The 12,155-nt window shown below is 43.0% G+C and overlaps 1 protein-coding gene across 2 annotated transcripts in view; it reads left to right on the plus strand.

The window, feature by feature from the left end:
* UBAP1 (ubiquitin associated protein 1) overlaps window positions 1-12,155 on the plus strand; it is a 37,853-nt gene that overhangs the window by 20,308 nt on the left and 5,390 nt on the right. For both annotated transcript variants that reach the window (XM_014952505.1, XM_014952506.1), the window contains exons 3-5: window positions 4,504-4,628; window positions 6,453-7,382; window positions 11,739-11,774. In XM_014952505.1, coding sequence (XP_014807991.1) covers window positions 4,504-4,628; window positions 6,453-7,382; window positions 11,739-11,774 — 1,091 coding nt within the window. The remainder of the gene's footprint in view (window positions 1-4,503; window positions 4,629-6,452; window positions 7,383-11,738; window positions 11,775-12,155) is intronic.

The raw sequence follows: 12,155 nt of genomic DNA on the forward strand, positions 1-12,155 counted from the left end.
CCTGTTCTCTGTTAAACTGAAATTCACCCTTTGACTCTTCCCTACTCCTTTATGGCAGAAGAATACTTTCTCCTTCCCCGACTCCCCCCTTTAAAATCAAAGCTGAACGGCAGTTGTGGTGCTGATCGAATGTTTGCTAAGTGGGCACTAGATCTGTAGCTCCTCTCTATGGCAGTCACATGAGAAGTTGTATTGAAAGTGAAGACTTTAATATATCATTGAGCTATGTTTGCTTTTTGCTCAGCAGTGATTTTTTTTTTCCTAATTTATCTAATCTGGTCCAGCAGACAAGTGAAGAAGAGAACATCTTCTACATTTGAGATATGTAGGGTCATGCAGATGATTGGCGTCATTAAAATTACTTGCCTGTGTATGTGCCTATCTTTTAGAAAATGGAGTGTAAGTATTTTTGTGGAACATTAAAGGTCAGTTTGTTCAGTTGGTAATGTAGCTTATCTAAATCAGCAAGTATTCAAGGCAGTACTGGGAGGTTCATGTGAAATTTCTAACATAATTTCTTATGTTATAGAAACTCCTGCTTTTAGAAACTCAGCCTTGATCTTTCTGGTTAACCTTTCAGATAAGAGGGTCCTGGGGAATTCTACTTTTCCTTGAGCTTTTTATCCAGTCTAACTAACTATCCAGTGTAAAGTTGAAGTACAGAATAAGAAGTGCATGACTTAAATATATGCTTGAGGATTGATAAAAATTGCCTATCAAAACGTAATTTTTAGCTGGTCTCCTTTGCTGTGGCCCAGTGATTGTGCTGCGAGACAATTAATTAGGTAGCTGCAGTTGCTCTAAGGCAGTTGCTCTTCTATCTGTGAATGTTCAATCTATGATCTATCTATGAATCTTCTCTCTATGATCATCCTGAACTACCTGTGTTCTGAATCTGTTTTTCTTTCTGTCTTCTGCGTCTTAAACCAGACTAGCAAAGACACTACTCAGAGCTAGAATACAACCTATGCTACTTCTCAAAGCAGTATGGTGTGTTGGAACTTACTTCTGGTCTCAAAATAACAAAATCAAAATGCTGTAAGATGGCTGTTTGACTTGTCTACCCTTTTGTGTACCCTCTGTTCTTGCTGATGTCACCAACACTATCACAGTTCTGTTGCTGAGGAGTAGTGAAGCAGTTTCCTTGCTTATTATGCCTTGAGAAATCAGCAGGACAGTTGTTTTCAGTCTTTGGGGTTGTTAAGAATTAATCCCACTAAGTGAATTTTGGCTTACTGTAAAGCCAAACAGCTACCTTCAGCTCAGTGGCTCTGTCAGGCTGATGAAATTGGTCAGCATAGTGGATGCATCTCTTGTACTTATTTTTGAGCTGCTTAATGGAGGTTAGAAGGCTGTTGTAGAATCACAGAGTGGTTAAGGTTGGGAAGGCATGTCCAGAGATCATCATGTCCAAATGCCCTGCACAAGCAAAGCCACCTAGAGCAGGTTGTTCAGGATGTTCAGATGGTGATGAAGGTGGGAACATATGGATGGAGAGAAAGGAACCCTTTTCCTGTCTTGAAGGGTATTCTTAGCATACACCTGCAACTATGCCTAACCAAATGCTCTCCTATCGTTTGAATAATTGGAAGTTCACGCTTCAGTTCTAGTAATTAGTGGCATTTATAAATGCATCTCTCATCTGTTGCGCAAGAAGTGTGGGTTATACCAAGTGCAGTACATTAATGTTGCTGTTGTACTGTCACTGTGCAACTTGAAAGCATTTAACTGCAGTTTCCGAAAATTACCTAAATGTGCTTTGTTTGACCACAAAAGCTAAGTTCCAGTTGGTTTCAAAACTGTTCCCCATTCATAGCTGGTAACTGGCTTTATCTGAAATGTTTCCATTTTGCTACCAAACTGGACGATGCTTCTGTGAGTTGGACAGTAACTTCCAAATTGTACTAACGTGGAGAGAAATCTTACTCTGGTAGTAGTTCCTTGGTCCAGGAATATCATATAGTGTGCAGTGTCAGAGATCAGACTGACAGGTACAGCTTTTTTCTCAGAACTTCCTCAATACACTTTTAACTGCTAAGAGGATGAAGGGGCTAACAGCCACATTAAATAACAGTTCAAAAATACCTTTAATTGTGTCACTTGAACATGTGAGTGTTGAAACAATGTCTCGTGTAATACTTTCTGTGTGTTGGTTTTGCTTATTGCTTTAGAATTTGCTGCTTAAAGCAATTTGCACTCCTACCCATCAGTGTGTTCAGGCAGAAGGGTCATCCATTTACAAAAAGAAAAGGATTCTTGGCTTTTTTGTCGAGATTGTAACTTCACTAGACTGCTGCTGTTCTGATGGGGCAGGAACAAAGTGAATACTATGCGCGTGAGTGTTTTGCCACAGACTTTTTCCTGTCAAATGTCCTAATACACTTGGTGTGTTTCTTAATGGGTGCTTGTAGGTTTTGAGGAAGTAGTATATTCAAGATGAGGTTATAGCAGTGGTCGTTATTAACAAAAAAATTAGCATACTGGGAAGAAACTAGAAGATTTTTTTTATTCCTTAGTGTATCCGCTGAGGTTACGCTGGCAGCTGTCAGTGCAGCCCATCCAGTCTAGGTGTGTTCGGGTTGTTTTACTGCACTGGAGCTGTTTCTGTGTAAATACCACAGCGTGTGCTTGTACCCTGCGCGGCTGATACCTGTTTCGGGCAGAGGCAGCAGCTGTGCAAGGGGAGGTGTCTACCGCTTACTGTGTCAATAGGTCTGACAAGACCAGTGTGTGCACACCGAGCAATTTGGGCTGCGAGATGGGTGCAGCGAGGTAATCCTGCTTTGCTTGGATCATCCTGCTTAGGGCAGGGCTTGTGCTGGTGGGACTAAGCCGGGCATGGTAGCAGCACACAGGCTGGACTCCGAGCGGTCGGGAGATCTGGCTGTCTCTGACCTTGCTGTGATTTACCGCTCTCAGGGCAGAGGCGGCCACAGTTTTGCTCTTTCTGTGTAAGGAACCACTTTGGCATATCCAGGTTCTCAAATTGCCAGCTCAAATACAGCGTGGGTGCCGTGTTAGGAGTAGTGGTGGTGGTGGCTGGTGAGGTGCCAACTGGATGCTGTGCAATACTTGACTTCATGCCTCTCAGTAAGCATCGGTGAAAACACCATTACGTTCTCCTTGGAGCATTTCTTCATCCTAATGGTGCAGGCAGGATGTAGGGTTATTCAGCCTGATAGTTTCAAAGGTGGAGGAAATACCACCTGTGTCCTGACAGGTCTCTGGGACCAACCAGTGTGGTGCGTAGTATGAGAGCTGAGGTGATGACAGCACATAAACATTTAACTCCAAATTAACAGGATGTTCCTGTTCTCAAAAGCTGCTTGTCCTTTTGGAGGCTGTGGCTGCCTTGTTGTAGATGAGTCAACGGTGAAGGAACACAAACAGTGCTTAAGCTGTCATCTGAGTAAGAATATGGGTCAGATAAAAATGTCCAGTCACAGCTCACTGAGCAAAAGGTTAGTCACTGAACAGCATCTTAGATGTTGGCACTAATGTCTTTTTGGATCTGCAACACTCAAAGTTACAAATCAGTGCTCGAGGAACACTTGAGATTGTTATACACAGGCAGAAACCTCTCCTGCAGTTCCAGAAGCTTAGAACAGTGATCCAAGAGACCCTTTTCAGTTAACTGAGAAACTGAGTGCAATTTATGTTGTGGGTTTTACTTGTTCACAGCAGCATAAGGAAAACAAACCTCTTGTTTGGCTTCTTAGAGGTGGTTGAGCTCTAAGTGATTCTGCCCCATGAGTTTGCAGGATGCTCAAAGAAAATTTCATCCTAAAACACTTTCTAAATACAACATGCAAGTGATAGATGGAGCATCGTGAAATAAGTCTGAGGCCTCTCATTGGAGTGATCAGAAATCAGATTGTCTTGTTTCAAAAATCAGAATTGCTATGCTAAATAGTCTTGAGCTATTTCACTATGTTTTGGTTGAACTGGAGTGTTTAGACTTCTGGCCACGTTGTCCTTGTGAACACTTCTGTCTGCTTGTATGCCCGAACTTGGATTTTAGTTTGCCTTATATGCTCTAAAGCTGGGTCATTTTAAAGCCTGTTTTGAATATGACAAAGTGATGAATTTTTTAATAGAGACATAGTGGGATGCAGCATTCAGCAGAGCTTCAGCTTCTAGTTGTGTAGGCATAGTCTTGTCACAAGGGAAGCTGAGATGTTAGGTATATGGACTTCAGACTCAGTTCAGTCGTTGGGTTATGTTGTGTGTTGGTTGTATGGTTTTTGTTTGGGTTTTTTTTAATAGTTATGGGCTAGAACACTTTAAAAAAACCCAAACAAACACCAAAGGCTAAAACCAAAACTGAGTCAGTCAAAACAGATTGAATGTGCTTCTCATCAAGCAGCTTCCTTTGTATTGAGTCACCTTATGGAGTTGGGGCAGCAGAGATAAAACAGCTCCTAAATACAGATATGTGAATCTTAATTGAATGCATTGAACTTGTAAGATTTTTTCTGATACAATTTCTGCTTTTGATCTTAGGGCCTTTCAGTTATCTTGATGATGTCCCGTTCAAGATAGGAGACAAATTCAAAACCCCAGCAAAGGTTGGATTACCCATTGGTTTCTGCCTGCCTGATTCTTCTCAGCTTGTCAGAGAAGCCCAGGTAAGTGGCGTGTTTTGCCTTTCCACTTTCCTTCCACAGATTTTAAGTTCTAGTTTTTTATGCAGTTCTGACTGGGACTTCTTTTTCAGCCATAGGGCAGACAGGTTACAGCTTGGTACAAGTGGCTTCTAGGTCTTTGAGGAGCATGTCTCTGTTACCATAAACTCATGGTAGCATAAAATCAATTGCTTTTTAGCATAACTGTTGACAGTCTAATCTCCAAATGCAGGTTGTGATACAAGAAATCTAATTGAACTATATTTTCTCATTTGGATCCATGATTTTATTTGGTCAGTCCAAATTGATGGTTGTTTTCCCTTCAGCTGTGACAGATTGCTGCAGATGGTTCAGCTGGTTTTTTTTGCCATTTTTTCCTGCCTGTGTGTTACCGTGTTACCCTACATCATGATTTTTTCATTATAACCATTAAAAGATGACCTGTTTGTCCTAATACACATACATTTCCAATCAGTCAAGCTGAGCTGGGGAGAGCAAGAGAGAGAATCTAATGTCCTATTGTGCTAATGTCTGTGTTTTCCTGCCAAGCTGAGGCTCAAGTACAGTGTACCCAATTGGACTGAAACACCTTGCATAACATGATGTGACTCTGTAAACCATGCATCTCACAGTACAACTTCACTTTTTGTACAGCTGTGGTAAGAGCTGTTAAAAAAAAAGTGCAGTGAAGCAAAATTGACCAAAGCCATATATTTTTATACAAATACTGCCTATTTTTTTTATATTTTAAAAAAAAAGTTGAATTGTTTAGATTGGAAGGGACTTCAAAGATCATCTAATTCTGAGGACCTTAAAGATCAAGTTCCACCCCTCTGCCATGGGCAGGGACACCTCCCACCAGACCAGGTTGCTCAAAGCCCCATCCAGCCTGGCCTTGAACACCTCCAGAGGGGGGGCGTCCACAGCTTCTCTGGGCAACCTGTTCCAGTGTCTCACCACCCTCACAGGAAAGAATTTCTTCCTCATATCTAGTCTAAATCTACCCTCTTTCAGTTTGAAGCCCTTACCTTGTCCTGTCACTACTCCCCTTGTAAAAAGTCCCTCACTATCTTTGCACTAGGCCTCCTTTAGGTACTGGAAGGGGTTATAAGGTCTCCCTGGAGCCTTCTCTTCTCCAGGCTGTACAACCCCAACTCTCTCAGCCTGTATCCATCGGAGAGGGTCTACAGCCCCCTGATGATCTGCTACTGATAGTTACCATTGGTGTAGCAAGTGTATCTCCTGTGGCTGGTGAGCTGTTGGCACTGGAGTAAGAATACCAATACCTCTTAAACCAGTGGATGTAAAACTAATATCCAGTCCCTTAGGAATCTTTCAGGGGGAACTAAGTAATATCGTATTGGTTTTTGGATACAAAATATTCTGCCGTGGTCTTGAATGGCTTGTGGACAGGGAATAGTTCAGAGGTGTCAGACCTGGTGTCAGACCTGGCTATGGTTGTCCATCTGGTAACGCATTAGACTTCCCCTTGCTACATCCGTTGTCCTGGGGAGAGAGTGTGGGAGGGCTGTGAAACTGATCTCGGGATGATCAGCAGCTCCAAAGCAAAACTAAATGTAGGAAGGAGACAAAACATGATATTCTAATCCAGACTCTAGGCAGTTTTGCTGCTAGAGGCAAAATGAAGTACTTCTTCTAGCTTTGTCAGTCTGTAGGTTGCAAGAGATGCTGGGGAAAAAATGATGTCTGTCTGTGGTAATTCATGTAGCTCTTACTGTGTGTTACTTATGTTGTAAGGAACATAGACACCACTTCTAATTTATGCTTTTGGTTTTTTTCCTCCCATTTCCCCTCTACCCCTGTCAGTATGACTTCTCACTGGAGAAGAAAACAATCGAGTGGGCTGAAGATATCAAAAAAATTCAAGCTGCCCAGAGAGAAGCTGAACGCAAGGCAGAAGCAGCGCTAGCAAACTCAAGACCAGCTCCAGAGGACAGCAGCAACATGGGGTTCTCAGAGGGACCTTGCCCTGAGGCCATGCCTCCTCCCATTAACCCCATCCTCGCTAGCCTGCAGCACAATAGCATTCTTACTCCCACGCCAGCCAACAGCAGCGCAGTGAAGCAGAAGGTTCTCAGTCCACCTCGTCCAAAAGCAGACTTCAACCCAGCAGATTTTGAATGTGAAGAAGACCCATTTGACAAACTGGAATTAAAAACCATCGACGATAAGGAGGAGTTAAAAAATATTCTTGAAATTCATGTTGGTACTACTGGGCCAATTGTTGCCCAGCTGTTAGATAATACTTTGCCCAAAGGAGGGTCTGAGTCTGTGTTGCAAGATGAGGAAGTTCTGGCATCCATAGAAAGGGCCACGTTGGACTTCAAGCCCCTTCACAAGCCCAACGGCTTTGTTACCTTACCGCAGTTGGGAAACTGTGAAAAGATGTCCTTGTCTTCCAAAGTGTCCCTGTCCCCTATCACTTCAGTGAGCAATATCAAATCCCTGTCCTTTCCTAAACTTGACTCCGATGAGAGTGATCAAAAATCATCCAAGCTCACGAGCACTTTCCACAGCACTACCTGTCTCCGCAACGGCACTTTGCTCAGCTCTTTGCAGACCTGTGCTCAGAGTAGAGCTAGTGAACTGAACGGACACCACGTGGTTGGTCTTTCCGCTCTAAATGAGGACAGTGGCATGGAGACATCAACGTTATCCTCCTCATCCAGGCTGCCTTCCCTGGCTGTGTCGACAGTTTGTACAGAAGAAGAATCATCTCAAAGCACAGCGACTACGGTAAAGGCGCAGTGGATTAGATTTGGGGTTGCTGGGGAGATGTGGAGGTGCAGAGGCAATGTCCTCTCACTTGGGTTTAGGTTCACTTAATGGGAGTGACGTGTAGATCCCCTTAATTTACACAGCAAATTGTAAGTCCAACAGGTCTTCATGCTGGCAGTTCTGAACCTCAGACTATTACTCTGCAGGTTTCCCCAAAATCTGATATTTTTAGACCAATTCTGGTGATTTTTCTTTCAGCTTTTCAGCTCTTGTTCGTAGTTGCACACCTTTGAGTTACTCATCTAAGACATCATCTTTGTATGGTCATGCATTCTGTCTTATCCAGCTGAGATATATCAGATTCTGAAGTGCTATTAGGTTTTGAGTTAAATCTCTTCTAGATTTGTTCCTTAGCTTGCTTATTTATTTGCTGGAAATAATGGGAAATGCAGACTTTTTAAAGAATAGAAGCTATAATAGATTAAAAACAAACATGTGCTCTTTCACTCAGGAAAGAGAAAAGTGCTTGCAGTTGACCTGCTGTGAAAGAAATGTCTGGTTGTTTATTTTTATTCCTGAGAAACTTTTTTTTAAGGTCTGATCTTTAGGAAGAAGATAATGGTTTGAAATCGGGTATTTACCCTCTTTCTTGTGAAGGAGGGTGGAGGATTGTTTGGTTGATACCAAAACCAGTCTTGAAGTTCATCTCAGATTGCTAATGTTATAATTGTTTGCCATACAGCTCTGAGACAGGAGTTTGATGCTTTGTATCCTCACACTTGTAGCAAGTTCTAAAATTACTTTTGAGGACACTTAACTTCACCCCAGCTCTGGTCTTTGTGAATAAGAGCAGAGATTTGAGTAAGCTTGTGAGTGGTTTTTTTTTTCCGAAGAACCTGAGATCTGAACACTAGTACTCATGAAGTGAAAGCTATCTATACAGCCAAATCCTCTAGTTGCTTCTGAAATAATCTGGTTTCTTTGTCCAGTATAAGCAGTGGTTCTGTGCTCTTACTGGCATACTGAAGGTTTTTGTGGAATTCCGTGTTCTTTGAACAAGTGACACTGTTGCTCTTCTGTTGTTCTTTCACCTCCCTTCAGGCTTAGGTAAATGCACTATTAGTTGTGAAATACAGTATTCTGGCAGCCAGTGTACGCATCAGAGCACAGCGGGACAGATGCTTATTGACTGCTAGAACAAAATTAATACCGTAAACTGTGGCAGAATCATAGAATTGTCTAGGTTGGAAGGGACCTTTAAGATCATCTAGTCCAACCATCAGCCTAACTCTGATAAAAACCATCACTAAACCATGTCTCTAAGCACTATGTCTACCCGTCTTTTAAATACCTCCAGGGATGGTGTCTCAGCAACTTCCCTGGGCAGCCCCTTCCAATGCTTAATAACCCTTTCCATGTAAAAATTTTTTTTTTATGTCCAATCTGAACCTCCCCTGACACAACTTGAGGCCATTTCCTCTTGTCCTATCTCCTGTGACTCGAGAGAAGAGGGTGACCTCCACCTCTCTACACCCTCCTTTCAGGGAGTTGTAGAGAGCGAGAAGGTCTCCCCTCAGCCTCCTTTTCTCCAGACTGAACACCCCCAGCTCCCTCAGCCTCTCCTCATCAGACTTACTCTCCAGCCTCCTCACCAGCTTAATTGCCCTTCTCTGGACCCGCTCCAGCACCTCACTGTCTTTTTTTGTGATAAGGAGCCCCAAACTGGACACAGCCCTCGAAGTGTGGCCTCACCAGTGCCCAGTACAGGGGGATGATCACCTCCTGAGTCCTGCTCACCATGCTGTGACCTGCTGAGCAACTGCTCCCTGTGCCAGGTCACAGGTTTGGGAGGCCAGCATATGATCATATGTAGCTCAGAGGTGAAACCTTGAAGTATGATGTGTGGCACATCTCTAGGGACTAACACGAAAGGTCACCTACAGTTCAATAGACAGACATTCAGGTGGCCAAATTTTCGCTCTTGCAACTATTCAAATCTCTGTGCTGAATTAAAACTTATTAAAGATCAAGAGGGAAGTTGTATTTTTAAGAATGCTGTAAGGGAAGATACAAACTGATAAAAAAAAATAGACTTACTGGGAGAAGTAATAAATATTTTCACATGAAACTATTTCTGCTCTAAGAGTAGCAAACCGAGAAATTAGTATGCCAACAGAACTAGTTCTTCTGTTTAAATTTCAAGACTTCAGACTGTGCTTGTTTCATGTTTCCACAATATGGTCCCAGTGGCTGGAAGATGACAGCTGAGCTGCAAGAAATTGAAGTAAATGTAACAATAATCCTCAGAGTATGAAAACGATAGAAGGAAGTCATGGTCATTCCTGTGGCTGGGAGCAGAAGGCTCACGCGTCCTTTTTCTGCAAGGTTACACAAGAATAGACCTGTCCTTTTTTTGAAAGCCTCAGGACAATTACATGTCACAGTGTATTCCACAGTGATTTTATATATAATTATTTTTTTTTCTCACAAGACTAGAAATTTTAACTTTGGATTTGAAGTTACCACTGGAGTTTATGCTTTACCAGTGAATTGGATCTAGGATTTTTCAGGTGGAAATAAACCTGTGATTTCTCCGAGGCTGCACTGATTCTGTCAGGGGTGGTGCCCTGTCCTCTTTGAAGCTCACTGGTTGGCTTTTTGCAGCATTGCCAGAGGGAGAAATGACTAGTGAAGACAACAGGTTGTGATTAAACAAAACTGGCCAGGCACCTGATTAGTATGATGCATTTGGAGAAATCTTGGTTTCGGGAGGTTGGGGCATTCCTCGTGGACCATTCAGAATACATAATGCTGCAGTAGTGTGGTGGTATGGGCACACCAGCCACAGGCAGGGCTCCTGGGCTCTCTGTGAAGTCCCTAAAGTGGGTACAGTGTCCAAGCATCTACTGAAAGTGCTGCACTTTTGCTTCTTGAAGGGCAGTAAAATGCAAATTTGAGATGTAAGGGAGCATGGCTACTGAGTGACTAGTCCTAGCTTTGTCCCCTGCAGTTCCTTTAGGTGTGTCCTTCCTCTGCTGGAAGTCAACAACCACAAGCACAGGTTGTTCAAGCTCAAGTAGATTGAGGAGGAAGGGCTGGTTTTCCCAGACTCTGGAACCTCTGGTGTCAGAAGTAGTTTTGGTTTTCCTGGCTGTAGCATTAACAACAAATCATCATCCTTCAATTTGAAAACCAGCTGATTTCAGGGCTACTCCAGACTCCCATTTCAGTGTATCCCATATTCCAGTGCTTTTTGCTCTGGCCAGAGTGCCTGGAGAGGGTGTGCACGGAGAGATTTGAACCCCTCTAGCACCATGGGGAAAGGAAAGGTTGGTGGGTAAGCCAGTTCATCAAACTGAATGTGATTTCTCAGGCTTTATCTCCTAGAAGAGAAATTCTTACGCTGGAAACAAAAATGGTCAGAAATGCAGAGCAAAACCTCCTTGGTGGTTGGTTGAGGTATTTTTGCAAATAAATGGAATTTGGCAAAATCCTAATAGATTCTCTCAGAATTGTTTTTCTTTAAACAGTTTTTTTTTTGTTGGCCCCAAAGAAAACCTTTCTGAAAGAAGTGGACAGGCTCTCAAGCAATCTGTGTTGGCGTAAAAAGTATTAAGAAATGCAAAAACCTGAGGCTCTTGGTCCACAGTGGTTTCTTGCAGTCTTTTCTAATTCTATTTAAAATGCAGGATGACTTATAAATGCATGAATCAAAATGTGCAGGTTAGGTGAGGCAAAGTTGTCTTGGGGGAAGTGGTATAAAGCGTTGGGTTGGCTCTGCCCTCTGGCACCCTGGTCCTGCAGAAAACAGAACAGGGAATGTTACCTCCTGGGAATGGGAGCAAGCACTGGGAACTGATAGAAGAATCACATGCTCTTTTTTGCCAGTGTGTCACGTTGCTCATATATGGTATATGAAAGTGCTTTGAGAGTAGAAAAGGCATATGTGTTTCTCTTACCCTTTCTTGTGGTCAAACAGTCAAGAGAAGCCTGTAAGGCAATGATTCCAAAATTATCAGTGTCGTTCAGGTTGCGTAGCAGTGGATCAGGAGCCAGTGTGTTACACGGAGCTGTGTGAACATGTAGCTGTTACAGTGACAGGATAAACAAGCTTGCAGTTATTATGAGGAGGATTGCATCCTTCTGCTTGTGGAGTGCTGAGAGAAGAAAATGATCCTTGTGGTGGCTATTCCATAACTACACACAACTGAATGTCTGCATCTTGTGTGTGGAAGCCTCATCAGACCAAAGGCCTCCCTCTATAGCAGACTTTTTCCCAGATCTCTCCCATAAAGACCTTCTCCCCAACTCTAGCAAATTCTCTTCACTGGTGCATAATGTTTACAGTCATCTTATTCATCTGTTGTCCAACAGGTACACCCAGACTACAAGGAAACAGAACTCCCTGTGGTAAGTTCCCAAATACCTCTGTGCTGGCACTGGGTTGTGTTTCTGAAAATCCCTAGAAGTAGTATTCCTTTGGGTACAGAAAATCATAGGTGATGAGTGAACTTGCAGTGGAGGAAGGAGTCTCCATCCTTCCTCTGAGGGACGGGGTTTGGCTGTGTCGTAAGGACCTCCACAGTTGCAAAGGTTGAGTATTGAAAGGTTTGGGCCCGCTGGCAGGAGAGAGAGCACACTGCAAAGAATCTGGGCTGTTGTTTTGAGTACAGTGGGAGTCAGGCTGTTTGCACTGCTTGATTTCACCCTAAGAATGAGCAACTTCCCAAGGGCATTCTAGAAAGCCTCTCGGATTAATTACTTGGGGTATCCTGCTTCTGCACTAGCCAG

The sequence above is a fragment of the Calidris pugnax genome, unplaced genomic scaffold (genome assembly GCF_001431845.1).
Source record: "Calidris pugnax isolate Ruff unplaced genomic scaffold, ASM143184v1 scaffold220, whole genome shotgun sequence".
Lineage (NCBI taxonomy): Eukaryota > Metazoa > Chordata > Aves > Charadriiformes > Scolopacidae > Calidris > Calidris pugnax.